The sequence below is a fragment of the Meleagris gallopavo genome, chromosome 5 (assembly GCF_905368555.1).
Source record: "Meleagris gallopavo chromosome 5, MGAL_WU_HG_1.1, whole genome shotgun sequence".
Taxonomy (NCBI): domain Eukaryota; kingdom Metazoa; phylum Chordata; class Aves; order Galliformes; family Phasianidae; genus Meleagris; species Meleagris gallopavo.
The window spans coordinates 6,915,431-6,939,878 of record NC_139408.1 but is presented as its reverse complement, the minus strand read 5'-3'; the positions used below and the strand labels follow the sequence as shown (position 1 = coordinate 6,939,878).

The 24,448-nt window shown below is 38.3% G+C and overlaps 2 protein-coding genes across 10 annotated transcripts in view; both read left to right on the top strand.

Annotated features, from left to right (window-relative positions):
* LOC104910992 (uncharacterized) overlaps window positions 1-10,779 on the top strand; it is a 43,124-nt gene extending 32,345 nt beyond the window's left edge. The window contains exon 6 of the mRNA XM_085224069.1: window positions 16-10,779. The gene's annotated coding sequence lies outside the window, so the exon portion shown is untranslated. The remainder of the gene's footprint in view (window positions 1-15) is intronic.
* A 2,282-nt stretch (window positions 10,780-13,061) lies between these two features.
* FAR1 (fatty acyl-CoA reductase 1) overlaps window positions 13,062-24,448 on the top strand; it is a 34,726-nt gene continuing 23,339 nt past the window's right edge. For 8 of the 9 annotated variants that reach the window (XM_085224058.1, XM_085224057.1, XM_085224059.1 and 5 more), the window contains exons 1-2: window positions 13,062-13,220; window positions 23,158-23,352. In XM_085224058.1, coding sequence (XP_085080184.1) covers window positions 23,164-23,352 — 189 coding nt within the window. In that variant the 5' untranslated portion in view covers window positions 13,062-13,220; window positions 23,158-23,163. Of the gene's footprint in view, window positions 13,221-21,996; window positions 22,034-23,157; window positions 23,353-24,448 lie in introns of all 9 variants that reach the window. The other variant, XM_085224060.1, reaches the window with a different exon arrangement.

Here is a 24,448-nt window from a genome sequence, read left to right as displayed (position 1 = left end):
ATTGTCTGTCAAAAGGAAACCACCATCAAGAATGGTTCAGAAACTGCAAGCAAAGTGGATCTATAAGCAAGAAAGCATTCTGGATGAAGCTCCAAGGTATAGTAAATGTGCCTGAAGAACTAGAGGAGTATAGTGTCTATGACAATCAGCTTGCAGCACTTATTATAAGGAAGTATGTAAGAAACTGTGAAATTTAAACAGAAAATCACAACTTGTAAATGATGTAACATCCTGGAGAAACTGAATACAACAGCTCAGGAAAGGATGCCAACGTACATGGCAAGTTTCCTCTAGAAACTGGGGTAAATGAGGGTATGTGGGTTGGTAGTCTTGACTTCTGAAGATACTGAGAACTGCAGTATACAAGGCTAGCTAATAGTGTATTAGGGTGCTAACAAAAAGGGTTATTGCAACTAGGATAAGAAGAGCAGTCCTTGTGAAATTAAGTCCTGATATAGGATGAATTCTTGCAAAACTGAAAACTCAAATATATTTGTTGAAGAATTAGAACATGGCTCTGGGCATAAATTATGAGCAGAACTGGCCTGCTAAGGTCCTGCTAAGGTAAAAACAACCAGCAGTTGCACCTTTGACTGGAGGGAAACAAAGAATGCTTATGAAGAAATACTGTAATATCTGGGACAAAAAGCATAACTCTGAGCTGTCCCAGAAGATTAACAAAAGGATGGGTGAAAATATATGTTGGGTATAGCATGTGAAAGCTAATCTAAAACTGAAATTCAACTGTTTCTTAGTCTGAAACAGCTGAAGCCTTGTAACAAAAACTTTGTTAACTCTTTAGTGTTATAGTAGGGCTAAAAATAAATTCTTTCCTACTGAGAAGATGATCGCGTAGGTATAAGTAAGGGAAGAGCACCTTTTCAGCTTACATCTTTGCAGAGCTTCTGGACACATGAAAATTGGAAATATATTTTCATAAATATTCCATAAAGTTGGAAAATAGTAAAAAATTCTAGAAAGGAGCTAATCTATAGGAATGAAACCATGGAATCTGTTTCAGAATTCTATATCGAAGGTGTACATTGGTGTGGACCTCGGAGTCCCTGTTCTCTGGACTCATAGGCCTCAAAGAGCCTCATAGATGTGACTCTAAGGAACACACTTGTCTCTTGCTAGTGGCCTCATTTCATTCCCCTGCAAACCCAGGCATGAGAGAAGAAAGAAGAAATGATGTCACACCTTGATCAGGTGTAGAATCAGGATAGAGCTAGAGCTCACATCTGTATTGTGAGCCCAAACGTGATCCCAGTCAATTAATCTAGACGTATATAGAAAGACTGAGAATCAGCCAAACCTCCTGTATGTCCAGAAGCATGTTTGATCAGTTGCAAAATCCTAGCATTGTTTCTTAGTTCCAGTGTGACTGTAGCTGATAATAAATTAGGATTTTTTTGAGATTATAGAATAGAATCATAGAATATCTTTCAGGAATATAACTCCTAATTACTTTATGCTACTGCAATAAAAAGGAGATAATTAGAGCAGCATCCCTTAAACATAGACATACAAAGCATGTCTGTTCCAGATTATTGAGATATCAGATAACTCATCTGGCTATGCTAAGCCCAGAACTAGGCAGTATCACTGCACTCAAACTAATTAGCTGGGAGATGAGAGACAGCTTTGTTTTGGTTGCTTTGTGATGTATAGTATACTATAGCATCAGCTAATGTCTTATCAGCTTGCTTCTGGGGCATGTTTCTCTCATTCACTCATTTCATGCTATTACATTAAGTTTAATTTGAAATCGGGAGCCCTAAAATGTCTTTACCTGCCACTCCCATAATTTCTGCCTGCTATCACCAGTGACTGCCAGAGCTGCATTGTTGTATCCTGATATAGTTTGATTTCCCTTCAAGGTTGCTTTTTTCTGAATTTTCTGCTTTCATATACTAGGATTGAGGATTAATTTCAAGATCTCTTTAGTGTATTTTGCCCTAAATTACTGCTGAGTGCTCTTACCTGCATTGTAATTTAGGGTTTGGAAATTACAGAGCCCTGCGGTGCTGTGGTTGTACAAGATTCTTTGTTCATAGGCATCCAGCAGTGCTTAACACCTACACATTAAAAGCAAAGAACAAAATGGAACACTCAAGCTCTGTGCTTATAGTGTGTCTAAGTTAATTCCAAAGCAACCATGAAGCCTTTCTCACACATTCTATAAATACTTATAGAAGAAATAGAGTTGAAATCAGTAGAAATTAGAGTAATTGAAGCAGTGAAGTTTGCAGCCATGGCAGTGAGATTTAATTTTGAATTTATTCAGGTTTTGGAGATGGCTCTGCTTTGAGTCAGGAGTTGGATGAGATGAAGTCCCTTCTGAGCAATTTTTTCCAGGCTTCTGATACTGAGGGATTCTAAGAAATTATACCATTCTCTCTAGTAAGGGGAGAAGGAGATTGCTGTAGTTCAGGCAGAATTTGTGGAACCCAATGCTACAGTTTTCATTCCCATGATATGCCATGGAATGTGAGGGTGCTTAGCTAGTAGAATAGTAAAGCTAAATGCAGTGAATATGATTTCAAGGAAATCAATGTTGTATAGAATTAATTCACGCTACAAAACACTATTTTATGCAATAACAGTTTGGGCAAAATTCTGTCCTGCATTAAGCAAGAGAAAACAAACTCACTCCATCTACACCCCAAAAGTCAGATCCAGACTATTGCCTAAGACAGGAGATCCTGTCCCACTGTGGAATAAAAATAACTATTAACATGTCTCACAGAAGAAAAATGCTCAGTTTGATTTCTTCTGCAGTTGAGCCTCAAAGTTTACCAAGACAGTTTGAATATTTTGCAAAGGCATTTGATTTTTAGATGTCTGACTGCTTCAGCTTTTAATTGTAAAGCCAAGTTATCTAGACAATGCATTCAAGTCTGATTCTGCTAGACAGTCCTGCCAAGAATAAAGAGCAATTTACAGCCCAAAAGTCAGATAGCAGCTTCTCTCCTTCGGAAAGTGGGATGTGTTTTTCTTCTTAGGAGGATCCTCGTTAGGAGGAGGGATCTGCTTTCTAATCCATGTCTTGTTGCTCTTCTACATCTCTCTTGTGAAGAATTTATTGTATAAAGTAGAGCAGTAAGTGATCATTGAAGATTGACTCAGAGGGTATGTTGCAGCCTGCTGTCAAGGGCACTCCCACAGACCATGGGAAAAAAAATTACACTAAGGATACTGATTGGGTGAATGAGAACTGAAATCAGGTCAGGCAACTCTTTAGATTTCTCCAAGATAAGTTTCCAGCTCAGAATGTGGAGTACTGCAGTGTTCATGAGTACTGCATTTAGACTGATTATTCTTAGGATGGGGTTTCTGTGTTTCTGCCTGGGCAGAAATGTATGTCTGTTGATTTAGTACTTGAGAGTCTGACACATTTAGGCTGCAGTAAACCACCTTTACAATAAAATGACAACATCAAACTGTACATATATCCTGCTCTTTTAAGCCAAAGATTTTTTATTTTTATTTTTTTTTAACGAGAAGAATATCTCTATGTTCTGTTCTGCAAAGATCTACATAGAAGGTGAGCCCCTGTGTCTCCACTGAAATAGTGGGAATATTTGAAACAATTTTTCCAGCTCAGCTGGTCAGAGGAGAGTTCATCAGAGTGGGTAATGGACAAGAGTTTATTAAACATCTTTAAAGCTCAAAAGACAAAGGTGAAGGTCCAAGAATTAGGGAAACTTTAACTCTGTGTTGACCAGGCATCAAAGTATTTTCAATGAATCAGAATATCCAAAATTGAAAGGGACTCATGGGGATTGTTGAGTCCAACAATCAGACTGCACACAGGACCACCCAAAATCCATACTCTATGCCTGAAAGCACTTCTTGAACTCCGGCAGTGTAGTGTTGTGACCACTTCCCTGGGTAGCCTGTTGCAATGCCTAACCACTCATTCTGTGAAGAACTTTTTCTAATGCACATCCTGAACTTCCCCTGGTGCAGCTTCACGCATTCCGTTGGGCTGTACTGCTGGTTACAGGAGGGAGCAGATCAGTGCTCCCCTCATAAGGAAGATGTGGACCATTATGAGATCTCATGTTTTCCATCATTATATTCATCTACCCCATAAAGATGATTTTCTTTGTGATTAAGATTCTGACATCAGAATTCAAGATGAGCATGAAATCCACCCAGAACTGCTTAGTGAGCTGTATACTCTCTGTGACTCCTGTGGTAGTGGAGCTATTACTGTGTATTCCAGCAAAGGGCTCAAACACGTTGCAAAACAAAGACCAACTCATAGTCACTCAGGTCTTACATTGCAGAATTTTTAGTTTTGTTATGCAAAGCAGTTTGGAGATAGCCTCTGAGTTGACTTTCCTGTTTAGTATTTCTGAAATTTAGGTGTAATAATTTTTCGTCAACAAATTACTTTCTTATTAATTAAATGAAAAATTTCAAGTTGTGTTGCCTTGTGCTTAAAAAATTTTTGAAGTTCTAGAAGAATTAAAATGGCATTGGAACTGTTAATAGTGGTGAAGGACCAGATAGATAATTATTTCAAACTTACTACCTGTATATTCTATTTGTTGATAAATACTGTAACATTATATGCGTGAGAGTAAAAAATCTATACATAAAAATGCAGATCTCTATACATAAAAAACTATATTCCTCCTTATAGTAGAAGAAATACACATTTCTAAATATTTTTATAAGTGCATTGAACTAGATTTTTTTTTCATAAAGTATAGTTTAAACTTTTAATTCTTATACAAAGATGATTGCTTGAATTATGGTTTACAATTACATTGACATTCAAGCTCAGATGAAGTAATCAGTCTCTGTTTCAAAGTTAATCACTTTCTGTTTCAAAGACCTTTCCAGAAATTACTATAAGCACAACAAAAAAAAGTACCTGCTGGAAGCAGAGAAAGTCAAAATAAGGTCTGTCTTCTGAAAAGGTTGTGATTAAATCTTGTCGGATGGATTTTATTTATATCAGGTTCATCTTCTAACTTTGTAAATAGTATAATCACATGCATCTTTTCCAATTTTATTTTTATAAAGGCTCATGTTTGCCCAGTGTGTATGTTACAGTAGGTTAAGTGTATGTGACAACTCAGCTGTCTAATCTTGAAAATTACCTTTTAAACAATTTGATGCACTCCCATACTAAGCATACGAACTTGTACAGTCTTGCACTGCTGCTGAAGCAATGACATAAGAGTACAGATACACATTTATAAAGTCTATGCATACATGTATACATAAAAATATTGATTTTTTGAAGCACTGGTAAACAACTAATACAGTGTGAAAATCACAAAATCATTTTCTGGTTTTGCTCTTTATTTACCCACTTCTCCCATGACCATGACAGCAGCTACCTTTCCACTTGCCAGAAAATTCAGATAGTTACAACCTGAAGCCTTAAGAAAATGATACTCCATGTGAATCTGTGTCAAGGGAAAGGGATGTGCTTTTTGCATAGCAGGATTATCCCAAGGCAGCATCAGAGGATTGCTAACCTCACAACAGCTGCCAAGTTTGAAAAGAGTGTTGCATTACCAAGTCTGAATGAACAAAGGTACTGTTCTTGAAGACCAAGAATGACAACTACACTTTGGGACTACGCTGTAGAGATGCTGCTATGACAAAGAGCATGAAGGGGCAGGAGTTCCACACCAAGCTGGCAGCTCTTTTGAACTTCTGCACTCTCAGTACCATGGTCACTATGGAGACACATAATCGCACATGATCACATCATAGGCAGATGTTCTTCCAGCATTGTTCTGCAGATCCAATTCCAAATCCCATAGACATGTTCTACAAGGAATTTCTCTCCCCACCACAACCAGCATCAGCAGCTCCCTGAACTAGTGTGTCTGATTGCATTTAAAATAATTATAGTGCTTTTTGAATATATCTTTAAGGTGGAGAGCATGAGGCTTAGTGGAATAAGTAGCAAATGAACTCAAAGCTGCAGTGAACTGATATATATTGCTTATCTGATCACAAGACCGTTCTTTGTGCTATGCCAGCAGCCCAATTTGGACAGTTGGATGGTATGATGGTATGTAGAGTGACAGCCAGCAATCTGGATATACTTTGTCTGCACTCAAAGGTCATGCCTACTAACTATTCCAGGGGACACCTGAGCAAGCAGTTTTTTGACCGACTCTTCATTCATCACAGGCTACAAACAATAAAGGATCTATCTTTCTGTGGGAACTTCTGTTCTCTCTAGCTTACCCAGGCATTTCTGCTTTCTTCCTCCTCCACTGCAGATGTCTTTTGACTTTCAGCATTTCCCTTCTAAAGGCATTCACAGGGGAATTCACACCTAGGTCACCATGCTGGCCATGACATCAATGTAACTTACAATTTCTCACCTGTGCATATTCCTTTGATGAGGAGGGACCTCAGCACTGAGTACTTCAGTCTTCTGATCTGCCTGTCATGCCAATACAGCATTATCAAAGAAAGGGTAAAGTTCCAACAAACACCAACAAACTGCACATTTCTGAAACACTGATAATATGACTGATGAAGTGATGTCATTATATTTCATGACTGAAAGCATGAAATGTCTGACTTTGACCAGAGTAGACAGGAAAATACACAAATTATTTTGAATGTAGAAAATCAGAAACAGTCACTAAAATGAAATGTCTTTGGAGACGGTACCATCAAGGGAAGATGTTTTAAACTGTGTAATAGAACAACAGCAAAATCACAGAATGGCTAGGGTTGAAAGGGACCTCAAGGATCGTGAATCTCCAACCCCCGTGCCACAGACAGAGCAAAAAAATTATGCCACATGCAGGGCAAAAATTATGAAGTAACCATTGTGAAAATAGAAAAAAACTTATGTAATTTATATAATTATAGAGGTAGATAAGTGAATGTGCTTGTTTATGTGAACTAGATTTTGGTTAAGTTTCGTATTTTCGTTCTCAGGATTGATACTTCTGCTTTTAAGTGAAGCAGTGAAAATGTAATGATATTTGTGTGTATACATGCAGGAAAAAATAAGAATTTGCCATAGCTAATAGCTGAGCAGCTTATGGCCTAAAAGACAGAGTAATGCCTTGTGAAAAGACCAAGCTGTGCAAGGCCAGTATTTTTAGTGAATCTAGTCCTTCAGTGGATACTTTTTTCTTCTTTTTATTTTTTATTTTATTTTGAAGAAGTTGATGCAAATGAAATATACCAATATAAATGGATTTTAAGTGAAGTCATATCTAATGACTATAAAATATATGACAGCAACTCCTAGAGAAAAAGTACCAACACTAAGTGAGTACAGAAGTGGAAGCAAAAGTTATTGGTCAAATTTCTTTAAGGTCTATTTTCATAGTATATAATGTCTTTATTAATGTCATCTGTTCAAAAAGGGGAACATGGCTAATAAAGTATGGAATCAGAAAGCTGAAAAAGATAGCTGGAATGAACAATATCAGAGTACCTTTCTAGAATATTCAGTTACTCCTGAAGGCTGAGGCAAAAGAAAATTGAATGACATTTAATAGTACTGGGTATTAGGCAGTGAACTGAGACTGTTATGGGACTGCTGAATGCTGGAGGCTTGTTTGCTAGAAATTTACACAGAAGAAATACATGTGTATGCAAATGTGATTTCATGAAGAACATGTGTATACAAATGTGATTTCATGCAGCTATGAAGGATAATAGAAGAAACATTTCCAGTACAGGCAAGGAAATACCACTCAGCAGTACAAAGTTAGATGTTGCTTTAATTGCTATACATTTTTATAGTCACTAGGCTAAGGAAAGATGAAATGAGGACAGAAAAAGTACAGATCAGAGCTACAAGAATGACTAGGAAAGTGGAAAGCTTCTTTCATGACAGAAGACTAAAATAAATTATTTAACTTATCAAAGTAGGTGCTTGCAGAATATGTTTACTCTTTATGAATTCAATAGAGAATGAATATTAATTGAGATAAAGATATATTTAAAATAAAACAAATATGTAAATATTTGAAGAAATAAGGGGTATAGCATGTTCATGAATATATTTTGTTTGGAAATTAGAATGAGATTCGTGACCATCAGAGGAAGGAAAATTTGGAGCCATCTTGTAACAGCAGTGATGCAAGCAAGACAGCTTTATTTGTGAGAATAATTATATCATAGATATATAATGTGGTTTTCTGTAAAAGCACAGTTTGGCAGATGATACTTAATAGGGAAGATAGGATAATAAACCAATTAAGTGCACTGCCATTCAGAGAATCACAGAATAACAAGGTTGGAAAGGACCTACAAGATCAGCTAGTACAACCGTCCTCCCTAGCTACCACTACCAAGCTACTAAACCATATCTCAAAGTTCCTCATCCAGACACTTCTTGAACATATTGCCAGGGACTGTGACTCCACCCCTGGGCAACCCATTCCAGTGCCTGACCACTCTCTGAGAGAAGAAGTTTTTCCTTATGTCTGATCTAAACCTCCCCTGGTACAGCTTGTGGCCATTTCCTTGGGTCCTGTTTGTTGCCTGGGAGAAGAGGCCAAACCCCTCCTCATCACAACTTCCCTTCTGGAAGTTGTAGAGTGCAATGAGGTCTCCCCTGAGCCTCCTCTTCTCCAGACAAAACAATCCCAGCTCCCTTAGCTGCTCCTCATAAGATTTGTGCTCCAGACCCCTCACCAGTTTTGTTGCCCTTCTCTGGACAGGTTCCAGGGCCTCAATGTCTTTTTTGTAGTGAGGAGCCCAAAACTGGACACAGTACTCGAGGTGCGGCCTCAGCAGTGCTGAGTACAGGGGAATGATTACCTCCCTGCTCCTGCTGGCCACACTATTTCTAATGCAGGCCAGGATGCCGAGGTACCTCAGCAGGCTGCAGAAATGGTCTTGCATGAACATTATCAAGTTAAACCAACAGAAATGCCAAGTCCTGCTCTTGGAGAGGAAGAATTTCATGCATCTGTACAGGTGGCACCAACCGAGTGGAAAGCAGATTTGCAGGAAAGGTGCTGGAATTAGTGAAGTGACTCACATGACTGACCTGTCATGTGAGGAAAGGCTGACGGAGGAGCTGCAACTGTTCATCTTGGAGAAAGGAAGGCCCTGGGGCTATTTTAGCAACATCTATATGTGCGAAGAAGACTGAGTATCAATGTGAAGAAGATGGAACTAGGCTGTTCTCAGTGATGTCCAGCAACACAATGAGAGGCAATGGACACAAATTGAAACACATGGAATTCCTACTAAAGAAAAGAAAATTAAATGCATAAACAAATGAATTCTATTGCTAACAATATATTTCAAGTTACCAATCCAGTTTGAATACCTATACCTATAATGTGTAAATACATTCAGGATTAAATTTTAAAAACCACCCAGAATGAAAAATAAATATGCTCAATCGATTGATTAGTAAAATACAAAAGCACTTGACCAAACTCAGCATTATTTCTTTGGATAGTAAAATTTTACTTGTAATTTTAACTAATTGTAATACACAGCTGAAAAAAATTTCACTGACTTTTCCTAAACTGGTTTAACTAGTTTTGGCCAGCCTCTTTTCTTTGAACCACAGCACCTCAAATTAGGAAACAAATAGTTTTAACAAAATGTTCCATATTTCATAATAAGTTCCATATTTAAGCTTCTCTAAAATAGTATCTCCCATATCACATAAAATACAGAAGCAAGTTTGCAAATTCTAGCCTATGTATCCGTGACTGGAATCTGTTAATACTCATAACATCATAAATACACTGTCAACACCTTCTATACATACATCCCAGTGTAAGTATCCTATCAGCACAAGCACAAATGAAATGTTACAAAAGTGTAAATTTGCCGAACAGAAGTTGCCTGTGTTCATACACCTGGCAGCATGGAAAGTAAAAATTTATGTTGACTAATCCCTTAATTAAATAGGTTGCATTATCCAAGAAATATAACTGACACAATTAGTTCACGTAAATATAGCTCACACAATTAGTTAACTTGTGATATATACATTCCTTATTTTATGCAAAAAACAAACCCTTTATAATATGTTCACATCTTAATGAAATAAAGAGACATGACTGTTTGCATGAAAACAGTTTGAGGTATTTAATGATGAAGGTATGCACAGAGATTTTCTATATGAACAGTGTGTTCCTGTAGCATGACCATTTGTAGTGATACTTCATGGTTTTGGTATTTGTCCTCCCTTGCTTCAGCCAGTAGCATATTTTTCAGTTTCCAAAGCAGGGAGATTGGGGAACCTAGTCTGGGGAGTGGCGTGTATAATCAAAGGTCAGCAAAAGGTACTAAGTTTTTACAATTTGTGGACTTGCTTATGATTGGAGAGATGCAATGAAATGTCCCTAGAAGAGTTCCTGTCAGTGAAATAACATGCAGCTATTGTCAGAAACCAAAATGGATATAAAAACACAATCAGGGTCTCTCTGTCCATTTGCCCCTTGACTGTATGTGTTTTGTACTCTCACAGATACCAAACCAAGATTTGGCTTTTTAAGCTCTTGTATTTGTTTACCTATCGATTTATATAACCCTCTGTTATACTACTTTTTTTTTTTTTTTGTACTAGATAATAGAATTTTAAATACTTTAAAACATCTTTTGAAATATACGCTAATGCAAACCCATGGTGGTTTTTTTTGTTTGCTTGTTTGTTTTTTGGGGGAGCAGGTGAGAAGAGTGGTTGGTGGTGGTGGAAACTGGTAATTTACTCAGCATTCCCAGACTAGAGCATGTTTGTGTTGATGTTGCCTGATTTTTTTTTCTGTAATAAAAAATTCGTGTTGCTACCATGTATAACTGGTTTGGTAGGTTCTTGGAAGCAGCCATATGTTGCTGTATTTAAATGCAAATGCATCATGATACCATGATGTCACTATGACGTTTTCCTATTCATAAATAATTTAGGAGAGATAAATTAATTGTGACTTCAAAAGAACTGTCTGGAAGAAAATCACATAATTAGGTCTCACAATATCCTCACAATTTTGGAGGCTTTTGAGATGCTAGAAAAGTTTTACAGCATTGTGAACTCACATTGCATCATTATGATACTTGTGTTTTTCCCCTATTTTACCATTTAATTTGCTTTAAAGTTCTGATGCCAAACTTGTTTTATTATTATTGTTATAGACAACAATTTATAGTTAGTGCATCAGTTCATGTATTATCATTGTATGTCATTAATGAAATAAGATAATTCTCAGATGATATGGTATTTATTCCATACAACCTTGAAAGTCGCGCTATTTTTTAGATGTTTTCAAAAAACAATACAGGACAAAAAATAATGCTATGCCCTTACTGAAATACTACTAATGCTTGCCCAATTATTTCCATGTGATGTCACAGTCACATTTTACAAAACAACTTCTGAAAAAATGCACCCACATTTTATTACTATAATAATTTGAGAAACTTTAATTTGAATATTGCCTAAAAGAATGTAGCCTTCCCTTCCCTTCCCTTCCTCCCTCTCTTTCTCTTTTTTCTTTTCTTTCTTTTCTTTTCTTTTCTTTTCTTTTCTTTTCTTTTCTTTTCTTTTCTTTTCTTTTCTTTTTCTTTTCTTTCTTTCTTTTTTCTTTCTTTCTTTCTTTCTTTCTTTCTTTCTTTCTTTCTTTCTTTCTTTCTTTCTTTCTTTCTTTCTTTCTTTCTTTTCTTTCTTTCTTTCTTTCTTTCTCTCTTTCTTTCTTTCTTTCTTTTTCTTCCTTCTCCTTTCTTCCTTCCTTCCTTCCTTCTTTCTTTTTCTTTTTCTCTCTCTTTCTCTTTCTTTCTTTTTTTTTCTCTCTCTCTCTTTCTCTTTCTCTCTTTCCTTCTTTCTTTCCCTTTCCTTCTTTCTTTTTTTTTCCTTCTTCCTTCCTCTCTTTTTAAAAATATATTTTGTTAAGAGTACATATGCACTGAAAGTAATCTTTCAACTGTAGCTGCAGGCTCTTAGGTACCATAGAATTAGAAATGGAAGAGCTTCATCCCTGCAGTCAAAAAGGCTACAGTTTGTTAGGATTTCAGTAGAACAAGAAAACCATTAGTGTCATAAGGACGGCAAAGTAGTAACATCTACCAGGACTGTGAGAAATGTGAACTCTGATCTGTGCGCCAGTTGCCTGGTTTTCCTATGTGACAGATGAGCAGCTTATTGGCTTCAGTGAGCAGAGTTCTCTGAGGAACATTGTTGTTGAACTATTGCCCACTAACAGTTACAGTAAAGAGCTCAGAGTGATGTGATTCTAGATCCTCTGTCAACAAGGTAATGTTTTCATACTCAGAGTAGGTTTTTACTTATATGGACTAAATCAATCATAACAGACTCATCTAAGAATGAGGAGAAAGAAACTGACTGGCTGCTGATTGCATGAGTACACTCCCCACTCTCACGGCGTAGATCAGGCAAGAAACTGTTTTGAAAAAGTAAGATGCAGTTGCATCAGCAAAGTCTGTGTTTACAACAGTTCTCATACAATAATTTGTATGGATGGTAATCTGAATTAATACTGGTTGGGCAAGCTTATATTGGGTGTTTCCTAACTTTCTGAATGCTTGATTTTTTTTAAACTGTTATGCATCTCCATCTGTGCAATACAGCATTGTGAAACAGCAGCACACTGTGACAGAGTTGGCACAACGGCTCGCTGCCTTGTGCATCACAGCGATATTTGGTAACGAATGGTGAGGAAAGCACTGCGCAATGCTTAGCAGAGGTGCGATGCCTATCAGTAACAGCCCGACGGTACCGGCACTACACATGTGGCACGGCACGGGGTCTTCGGGCGGTTGCTGAACATGCAGGTGTAATGCTCAGCGTTTCCCTAGCACTACTAGGACGCGGCGTGCTGCGGCACGGGCCTCGCATGGAGGCCATCACACAGGCAGTTCGGAGCCTACCGCGCCGCCGCCCCAGCAGCCCCTCAGCGGCAGGCAGGCCGTCGGCGGGGACCGGGAGCCCGCGCGCAACGATGGCGAGCAGCGGTGCAGAGAACACCGAGCGGCCATCGAGCGGCACCGCACCCCCCCCCCGTCCCTTTGAGGACCTGGGTGTGGCTCCCTCACGCCGCCAACCCCCGGCGTCCTCGTCCCTCCGAGCGGCGGAGCCTGGAGCCAATCGGCGGGCGGGTGCCGTGTGCGCAACGACCAACGGGAGCGGCCCTTTTAGTACCACTGTTCGGGTGAGGTGTGGGCCCAGGGAGCGCGCACTCTGGAAGAGGGGTAGAGAGCATCTCGGCGAGGGCTACCGCTCGAAGCAGGTAGCGGTCGTCTCGGCGGGAGGTCGGGGCGGGGCCCGCTCCATCCGCCCGGGAGGGGCGGTGGCGGAGCGGACAGCTGGGTGTTTCCGGGAGGCTGCTGGCGTGGGGGGGGCAAAACGGGAGCGGGGGGCGGCACGGGGGAGGCCGCGCTTCGGGGACGGGAGCGCGATGGCCGGCTTGGATGGTTAAAAAAAGAGGGAGGAAGGAAACCAAAAAATCCCCAGGCTTCTCTGGGCGGCTGCGCTCCCGCGTGGGCGAGGCCGAAAGCCCCGTAGCGTGCGTCGGCCCGCTCCACCTGCTGCCGGGTCGCGCTTGCGGCCGAGGAGCGGCCTCGCAGGAAGAGGTCACGGGTTTCTTGCCCCGTAGGAAAGATGTGGGGGGAGAGAACTGAAACGTTGCCTCAGTCGGCAGTCCCAGTTGTGCTGGGTCGTGCGTGAGCAAAGAGTAGCTTGAAAGCCGCGGTAGCGTCAGTGTTTGCATCAACCTCTGGCTCTGAGCTTTAAGGCCCTTGTGAGGAGGGGGGGAGTATGGGTCTTCCGGACTGAAGAAGTGCTGCTCCATAGTGATTGGCAGCAAGCCTGTAATTGAAGCCAGCTGGAATCCCATGGAAATAGAAGCTTTTAATTTCATTTAACCTACCTTTAGCAGCTGAAAGGTTTTGATATTTTAATAACATTTAATAGTAACTGAAACAGAATTAGATCACATAGCCTTTTGGATGCCTAGAACAGGCATCTGTACCATAGCAAGCTTAAATTTCCTCTGCTCCTGTCTCTTGCCATTTGCGATATGTTATTGGAATAACTTGCAGGTTATGCATTAATATATTTCTAAGATTGGTACTTCTCACTTTTTCTGTCCTGTTTTTAAATCGCTAAAAATCATCCCTTTATCTATCCAGAAACTTTTAAAATGGGTTATGAAAGATGAGCTGTGTGGTTCTGCAGTAGCTAGAACAAACAGTAAAATTAATATGCAAATCTAGCTGTGTAACCATTTACTCTGAGTACTGGGCCTTAATGCTGGAATGCAGGGCTAATCAGTTTTTACTGCAGAGAGTAATTTTAACACTAACTGCAAAGCATGTAATTGTTTTCCATCTTGTGTCTGATGTAGAGGTGTAGTTACAAATATTTTTCCTGTAGTTAGAAAAAAACCGTGCTTATTCCTCCTCAGCATCTGATGCTTGAAGAAAAAAAAAAAAAAAGCCATGAAGCAGAATCCAAACTTGTCTGATAGTAAATACTTTCTATCATCTGGTACCGGGTGTTCCTCAGTTTTTGTTTTAAATGTATGGGATATCTACTAGCCAGATGTGAGCGCAGAGCATCGCTAAGTGTTAGCTTTTTAGAATATCTTCTGATGATATATTGGAGTAATATATGTATTGAAATGGCTGCACTTACTGATCTCCTGGAAGTGGAGAAGATGAAAATGTCTGTCTGTAGAACCTTCTAGTCCCTAAGAGGATGAGCTGAGGCTCATCTCCTGTTTCCTCATGATGGGAAAACAGTGTCCCGTGTCGTCTTCCTGTTTTCAAGTTCTAGCACTTGTAAGAACTTACAGTTGCAGTGCTGTTGCACTGCAATTGCGTGGAAAGGATCTGTAATAAACTAAAATGGCTAGGTGTTCCTAGCAGCTGTTTGGGAAGTTTAAGCAAGTGCTAGAAACATGCTAAGAGTAGGTAAAGCTGCTGTATCATTGCAGTGAGTTGAGGTTTTTCTGGCTTCTCAGCCTGAAATAACATGTGAGGTATTGTTTCTTTTGTTTTGGTGTGGCTTAAAGTATTCAGTGTTTGAGGGTAGTCTGTTCACTAAAACATGCTTTATTTTGTCTGTAGGAAGCAAGAACTGCCAATGAGTAAATGAAACGGGAAAAAAAATACAGAAACTGCTATGATTAAAACTTGAGCTTTGATTATTTGGTACTCTGTAGATGGAGGATGTACTTTTTGTAATATTTGAATGGCTGAGCACGATTAGTACCTTCATATATGCCCTTGCTGCTTTTCCTGGTTGCTAATTTTGAGTCTTGCAGCAATCTGACTGTAACACAGTCCTCCAGCTAAGCTTTATTTAGCCTCAACAGTTTGCAAGTGTGGAAGTTGAAAATGGTCCTAGTGAATGCTGTCTTTCTGAGTAGAGTAAATATTCTTTTATTACTTTTTTTTATAGCTCTGAATATTTCCAACTCAGATTCTTGTGAGGCTTTTATGAAACTCTTCTTCCTTGCCTTTTCAAAACTTTTCACAAACCTTTTTCTATATGCAAGTCCACTGGTGTCCCTTATTGCTTTCTTCCTCAAGGTGTGGTTAGTTATTCTTAGCAGATCTTGCTAAACTCCCATTTTGTGTTATCTGTATGTACACACACCACACCAACCTTACCATTTCACTATTAGCTTGATGTTTGTGGACTTGTAGGAAGTTGTGTGCAGTGAGCATAACATACAGATCCAGATGAGAGGTGCATGGGTGTAAGTAGGATTTAAAAGCAGAGTGCTCAGTCGTTAGATATATGTTAACTGCAGGAGTGGAATAAAATCCTCAGTACTTCTGAAAGTGGGAGAGGCTTTATGCATCCTGTTTAAGTGTTGTTCACTTTATTTGTCCTGTTTGTGGGGTAGGTAGCCAACCTGCTGTCAGAATGTGCTTGAACTATGTGTATGTGTAAGGTATTTCTAAATATACAAAAGCTGTGGGAAAAGGGCTATTAATTTACTTGCAGTTTTGTTCTACTTGTATTGGAAAAGACCACGTTAAACTTGTTTTTAATGAGTATGTGAAGTGATTAGGCTTCAGATGGAGCATTCTAGAGCACTTGTGAAATTACTTTTGGACTTCGGAATAATTCTTAGGAACTTCTGCAGGAATGTGATAGGAAATAAAAGATCTTCACTGATTTGCACTGGAAAGCTATTGAATCATATCATGTTAAAATGTTATATTGCTTGACTGCAATTTTGTATGAAGAACTTTGACATGTGACCTTTACTTCAAAGGCATTAGAAGTCAGGGTTTGGTGCAACGTGATAACAGACACTTGAGGATGATTTTCTTGCAGAAGTATAGTTAGTGAATTAGTATTCAGCATTCATACATACCTGTTGAATAAAGCATTGCAGGTTTTTGTTCCTGTAAGTCTCTCTTAAACTTTCTGAAGTTATTTCATCTGAGAGAAGTCAGAGCATCATAGAAACTGATTGTTCAGGACTTCTTGGTTTTATTGTAAAAAATATATATATCAGAAAGCATGGAAAGATCTGCAAGTGTTCATTTCTAGGACTTCAAATTTATTATGTGATGTCTATTCTAAAATTTGATTGAAACCTTCTCACTCCATACATTGTAATTTCAAACTAATAAGAAAAAAGAGATTGGTTTACGTCCTTTCTCAATGGAATATCCTGACTGAAATGCTATGCTAAAAACAAAAACTAATCATACGCTTTAGTGGGAGTACAGGCAGTACAGATGGCTTATCTTGATGTACTGATGTTTCAGAGTAATTTAGAATGCAGTTTTGGGGCTGTTATTTTTTTCTCCAGTCTGATTGATGTAATGAATGTAAATTCAGGTTTTAATTACCTGGACTTGTCTTACCTATGAAAATAGATGAACTGGTGAACCTGTTTATGTTACTGTTTTTTCCCTTCCTTCCCTCTCTCTACTTGTTGTTTTGTTTTTCAAAATATTTTGAGGAATTATCATTCCCTCCCTTGTAAAATGACAGCATCAAATAACAACTGGAGCAATGATACTACTGCTGCTCAGGCATTTCCTAATGGGTACCTGATCTGAATATCAAAACATGTGTACGAAGGCTAAACTGGTGCCTCTGTTTCATCTTTTTGATGCAGTATCTAAGAATTCAACAGGTTTGCATTCCAGTGCATTCCCTGGTAGTGAGACTGTTACTCTATCCATTAATGTTGCAGGCAGACTCCTCAGGCAGGTTTCACTAACTTCTCAGCGTTAACTGAAGAGCTGTGATTTATGCCAGTAAGAGCTATGATTTGTGGAACTACCTTGATAAACAGTGAAACTTTATCTTGTAATGCTGTCATATCCGAAAGTGCAACCAAGCCATCTGTGTTGACTGACTTAGCTAAAATGATCTCAAGCTGTGGTCCTTTTCAGTGAACATTGATTCTGTCTGTTTTTAACTCTGCTAGACGTGTTTGAAAGCTCTTTGGGCATAAGTCTTAAGAATAGTTCTTCATGAACTGGAAATAGAGTATGCTGATTGTTCTTCATCTGTACTAGTATGTGCTTTACTGGAGTAGTATAATATTGTGGACTGATGGCCTTCTGTGCAACTTGGAGGAGTGAAGTTAATTATGCTGAAACATATTTTCTTTTAGTGTGCACCTGAAGGACAAACTCAAATGGTAAACAGTTCAGAAAAACACAAATTTCTAATTTAATTATAAAGGGATAGTAATAGCCTTTTACTCAGTTCCATTAAACCAATGTTAGAAGAACTTTGAATTCCTTTTCAGTGGTCTTACTGTAAAAGAACTGTAATTAGAGCAAAGCTTAGGATCTCTATATTTTCTGGAATAGAGTGCTTACTATTAAGAAATCATTTTTAGTCAGCTGGTACAGAATCTCTGAATAGAGGCATAAGTGGTTATGCATTTGCAGTGAAATCAGAGCTATAGCTTGAGAAGGCATGTAAACATGCTCATAGAAAGTATCTGTATAACCACATGCATCAAATACCTCTAATGGTAAAGTTCTGCTGACAGCACCACAAGTTTCTGGATTGAGATGATCTGAAGTAGGTATATCTTTTCTGATAGCAGATCATCTCTGAACATCTTCAGGGTTGAGGAATAGAGCTAGTTTGATGTATCTGTAGCTCAGTAGTTCTCTAGTATACCTAGTGAGTGTCAACCATGTTTGCCATACTTAGTGTACGGCTTTGGGAAAGTGTGAGATACTTGCTATCTAGCATACCACCAGACAGAAGCCCAAGAACAGCTAGTTACTACTAAATTTTGAACCTGTTTTGATAGTGTTTGAAAATGTAGTGGCTATAATTAGCTTCCAGGCCTGGCAATATGTATCTACAGGATCTGGGAAACAATAAATTCTCTTGTCAGGTTTATCCTGCAGATGACTGTGGCTTCCAGCTAGTATAGAAAATAGCCTTGCAGAGAGTAGGTAAGAATGTTAGTGACAGTTGTAAAAGCTGTTAAGTATGTTTGTTTTTTTTTTCTAAATGTAGGAATAATTTCAAATCTTCAGTGTGATTGTGCAGTTTGGAATAGATACTCTTTAAAGTGAACTTGCACCAGAAGCAGTGTCCAACAGGAAATACTCTGTTCCGTTGTTACAATCTCTACTCATCTTCCAAAACAGTTATCTTTCACAGATAGGGTTTCTCAATAGGTATAGCCTTGAACTGTGTAGACAAACAAACTCACCTTTGGTGATATGCTCATAGGTATTGTCTGAATAGGGAAGATCACTGACCCTTGTGGTTGTTGAAAATGTGGACATAACTTCTGATAGCATTCATTGATTTACTTCTGTGGAAATTAGGCACCAGATGCAGTGAGTTGTAATGTGACCCCAGCTTGTCTTACTGGCATAATCTTGTTTAGGTGAGTTAAATATTATTTCATTTGCTGCCTGAATCTATCCAGTTCTTAAATTTTATTCTGGCTTGCTACAGAGTCCTTGAAAATGGCAGTGAAAAAAAAAAAAAAAGCTCTAAATGGCAAATTGGCCTCCCAGTAATGATTTTCTGATACAAATGTGTAATTACGGTTTTCACAAATGCTGTATTCAGATTTGATGTCTAGGTTTTATTGCCTGAATGTAGAAGAAATAGAAGAAATGTCTATCTTCTAGACTGTTTTTGTGTTACACTGCTGCTAGTTCTAGATTCAGGCTGTCAGGGGAAGATGAGTTTGCCAGGCTCTATTTTGCAGAACTTTTGGTTTGTTGCTAATGCTTGAGAGGTTGGGAAATAGTTATTGTCTCTTTCCTGTGACTGGATAATCTCAGTATGATTGAATTTGGAATGAGTGTCTTGCTGACCTAATGTTTGGCAGTGATTAACTAGAAAACAGGCTGTTTATCCTCAAATGAGGACATTAAATGCACACTCCTATTTGCTGGGTTTAGCATTCAAACATTCACTGGAACTGCAGAAGGCTTTCTTGGTAGATGAAGAAGGCAAATCTTTAAGCATCTTGATCTGTGTTTGGACAAATCTGAGAATTGCCCTTGTTTTGAGTGTCATAGAGAGCTCTTTGAAGCAGTGAGTTAAATATTGCAGTAGTTGCTCTGGAGGCAAACAGAGCTGCCGTTGTTTGCTCCATAATAACTGTTGCTCAGTCTTGGACACAAGAATTGTTTTACAAGATGGGGATGTTGGCTAGAATCCATTAGGTGTTTTTTTTCTTTGCTTTTTACTGAAGTGCTAAGGGGTGTTTGCCTTAAAGGACAGCATGCTTCAGATGAGTTGGATCTTCAGCCAGCTTTGGTTTAAACCAGCGCCTATGAATTCATATGTATGTCAACATCAGTTTCTCTGTGGTGTTTTTAGTGTATGCTTCCTCGCTAAGTGCAGTTTATCTCTACAAGTCATCCAGTGATCATGCCTGTTCTACACCAAGAGTTCTTAAGAAAACTCATAGTTATCCTTTCATCTGCCCAATGTTTTTTCCCCTTAGCTATTGTTACTTACTAGCTCAAAAAGCAGCTACGTTACAAGAGTTCAGATAATTTCAAGTGTACATAAGGCAGTGTTGTATTTAACAGAAATATCTGGCATTGTTTGTAGAAGGTGGGGTCAAGAAGCCATTGAATAAGTGGTGAAAATACATATTGCTAGTTAATAAAATATAGCTGATTTTGTGCTGGGAACAACTTGATTATTACATGGAAGATTGCTGACATTTCAACCTTATGCTGAATTTGATTCTGCTATATTGTCTTGCAAGGTAGGTATTCTTTTTGAACTAACTCCAGCCTGCTCTGTTTTAAAAGCGGAACTCAGTTTCTTCTGGGAACTACATTTATTTCTTAACAGAATTTTGAAACCTAGTTATGATATAGTTCTTCTGTAGTTCAGTAGTTGGCTTTAAGCAAAGGGTAAACTACTGAGCAGAAAAGAGCTTTAAAAGGCAACACAGCTAATGTATCATACCTGTGAGATTAAGTCCCTTCTGAGTTCAAAGGTAGTTGTTGCCAGCAATGCTGCATTAACTGGCATGTTGAGATGAGCTCTCAGAAGAGGTGGGGAAAGACAGATTGAGAGTGGGAACATTATTTCACATTCCCACAGCTGAGTTTACTTTTTTCTTTCTGGTAGGTTTAGCCAACCTGATCTATGTTAGTCTTTCTCCAGTCATCCTCAGATTCCATGCATGGTTTTTATCCTTTAGTCAAACTCAGTGCTTCTGGGCAATTTATTCACAAGCCCAGCATTTATTTTTATAATTTGGCAGCAGCGCATGCTTATTAAAAGATTAGCAGTTATCTTTTTCTAGCTGGAAACTGCAAGAGAAATACAAGTAGGAAAAGACAAAGTTACTGTAGAAAATTGCTATGAATAAAAACTACCAAAAGCTATAGTTGCTGGAGAGTAGAATGAGGGGATACAGTGTAGAGTTGTTCAAATGAAATAGTTCAGTCAAGAATCCTTAAAAAGTAAACAAGAACACCCTGTGAATATTGGTGTTCTTGCCTCTTAAGTGTGAATACTTGAGTATGTTTGTGTGTTTCTTCCTAGCAAATAGATTTCATCATTCTTAATCATAGCTGTAGGTCTACATGTTGTATAGCTTTGCTGTTTTGTAAAAAGTTTCAGGGGAATAATATAGCTATTTTTTATCTGATGCTAACCCTTTGGTCAGAAGAGTGTTGTGAGACATAACTGAGGCAGGAAACTTTCTGATGTGTTCTGGCTTCTAATTTTTTTTTATATCATATGACTTAAAACATTGTCAGATTTTTCAGCCAGCTTAAAGCTGGTCCGTAGCAAATGCGACTATTTCAACACCAGCAGTTCTGTTTTCAGTTCTGTTTCACCTTTTAGATGTCAGACTATAGTTTATGTACTGGGTGTTGTAGTGAAGGTCCTCTGTTTACTGCAAGATTGTCTCTGTCTGTGTGAGTTAACAGTGTTAACTTGTGTTTATAGCATTGTCTGAATAGTACTGAGCTTTCATTTGAGGAAGGGCAAGTGAAATAATGGTATTTAAATGTTGTCACTGGGTAATAGGCATAAAAGATATGAATAAGTAACAAGAATTCTTAAGAACCACAATTAAATGGCATCCTGATGACAAAATTGGTACAGTAAAGGGTGCATGAGTGCTCTCAGAGGAAACAAGGCTTATCCTGTATGTAGGAACAAGCATGGAGATTTTTTTAGGAGTAAATGGGATTGAATTGTATGTTCAAATAGCAAGAAAATCAAGAATTAGGCATATGTGAAGTCATAAGCCTGTGATTCTGGAGCCGTGGTGAAGACAGAAGGGCTATTTCTTGAATTAGACAGGGAAAAAGTGGTTCCAAAGGTTGTCTTACCTTGCTTTCTGTGCTTTTATTGTGGGTGGTAAGTCTGTAACTATGTGGCAAATGTGAAAGGTGGATGTGTGAGGGGACCTATTTACAGTAAGCTGATCTCACCAGTCTTCACGGAACAAATTTTGGATGATATTGGCCATTACAAATAGCAACTTAATCTGTTCTAAACTTGTTACTGTGCACCACAGTGGTGTTTTTTTTTTTGTTTGTTTGTTTTGTTTGTTTTAGGTGCTTCCACAATAATTGCGGGAGTACATGTTCCCTGGTAAGTTCCTGCCTGCTATTTAGAAACAGCAACAACAGAAAAAAGACTAAAGCACTTCAGAAGTTGCATTCTCATACTCTTCAGTTATAGCTGAAGAAAGGCTTTCATTCTATCCAAGTATTCAGTGTTGCAACTCTTAATATTTTCACAGAGAGAAACACTCTCTGTGTAGGATGTTTCTTTTAACATCATGGACAGAATGCATAAAACGCTTTCTGTAGTGTTTTGAGTGTAATGGTTGATGTTTGTAGATATACTGTAGGAGACTACAACGAGACTTCTTCTATATCAGCTTGCTTTTATAGCAGTCCAGTTAGATTAATACACCACGGTGGAAATATAGCCATATGCTGTAGTCTTTTTCAGTTAAAGGTTAGCCATTTTAGGGTTTGTTTTTTTTTTTTATTTATTGGTATATGGGGCTTTACAGAATGACTTGAAGTTGGCTGAGGCACAGGTTCAGGTCTTTAAGGTCATGCTCCAAAGACAACAATGGAAAAAGCATTGTATTTATCTTTAGGAAGTTTTCCTGTTTATAGTATCTAGAATTAGGAAAAAATCCCCACATGGTTGACTGGGAGAAGAAAAAAGTAATATGTCTTCTTGTAATCAATAGAAAAAACAGCAGATCTTATACTAAGCAATTGATTTTACCTTCTATCATCCTTTGAAGAAAGACAGCCTGACACTGACAAGCAGTGTTGCTGACAGAGTTCTCCCTGTCTTTTGTGAATGTATTTTAAGTATCTTGTGATTGTATTTTAATGATATGACCTTTAGTTTACATGAAACAACCACTTAGTCATGAAAGGCCATGCACGTAGAGAGACTAAAAAGTGAGCTGTTTTCTTAAATGGAGTGAGTGTTCAATTCCTTGGAGAAACTGTGATGGGGCAGTTTTATGATAAGATCTGGAATGATTGTAGTGACTCTATGGGACTCTGTGGAATGTGGTGGGGAGGAAAGAACAAGTTTTCAAGTATTACTAGTGCCAATATCTGGTAAGCCTTTTTTTTTTTTTTTTTTCAGGTATGAGGTTGAATATTTGCTTCTATGCAGTTTGTACCTTATGTAAATTTGAACTTCTGGAAGTCCCACAATATATATTTCTTTTTTATCTTAAGGTCATAATGGTTTCCATACCTGAATATTATGAAGGAAAGAATGTTCTTCTGACTGGAGCTACGGGCTTCATGGGAAAAGTGCTTCTGGAAAAACTGCTCAGATCTTGTCCTAAAGTAAAAGCAGTATATGTACTGGTAAGACCCAAAGCAGGGCAGACACCAGAAACACGAATAGAGGAAATAACCAGCTGTAAGGTGTGTATCACTTTCTCACAGCATATTTATTTATGCTTCTGAATCTTGCTCCCATTTTGCTATGAGAACATTTTTGGTTTGCCTAAAGCAAGATACTGTTAAGTGTTTTTTATTCTAACAAACTTAAATGCTAAGACCTTCTAGTGTTTCTGTAGTCCTTTTTCAAGTATTGCAATACTTGAAAGCAAGGAAGGCCAATAATGGGAAATTATCCTGTATTTAAATTAAGAGTAGGGTGTTCAGCAGTATTGGGAAGTCAAATATCTGAGTTAAAACATGTTAAGAGAATGTATAATCACATGTAGGAGGTAGTGTGGCCTCGGAGTAGTAGGATTAGGTTGAAACCCTCCTTCAGATGGTCTCAGTTGATTTTTCTCCTTCTGCCTTGTTTTCTTTTATGTAAGATGGGGTTTAATGCTTGGGTTGGTGTTTTTTGTTTTGTTTTTTTTTTTTCTCCAGTGTGCTGCTGGATCTACCAGTAAGCAAAGAGATCTCAACAAGTTGTTTGAATTGGTTTTTGAAACTAGAACAGAGTTGTTTTCCTCAATTGTTTATTACAGATCTATTAGTTATTCATATTACCGCAAACCTGTGACAACAAAATAAAGGCACTGAAATTCTGTGCTATGGAAGCATCAGAATAATTAGCTAAGTGATTTTCTCTGTAGATGTGTGGATGAGTGAGGGTACTTTTCTCCTGAGAAGAATAGCTGCTGCATGAGTGTCCCACCTTTTTGCTTTCCTGGGCCGCACTGACTGAACAGAAATAGTCTTGAGCCACATATAAAGTATGTACATATATAGTATAGTTAATGCATGTAAGTAACAAAACTTCTTTAAAATGTATTTTTTACTATAAAGTAAAAAGGACAAAACCACAAAGCTACTGGGGTATTTCACTCTGTGAAACTAGTGCAGCAGTGTCTGGTTCAGTGGCAGTGGTTGTGATCACAGTCTTTAAATGCTACCTTGGCTGCTTTGTCTTTTAAAGGTGAAATCTCTTGCTTGGGAAATTGATCCAAGATTTTTACTACTAGATGCATCTTACATTCTTACTACAGCATTACTGCTATTGAATGGCCCATGTGCAATTAAG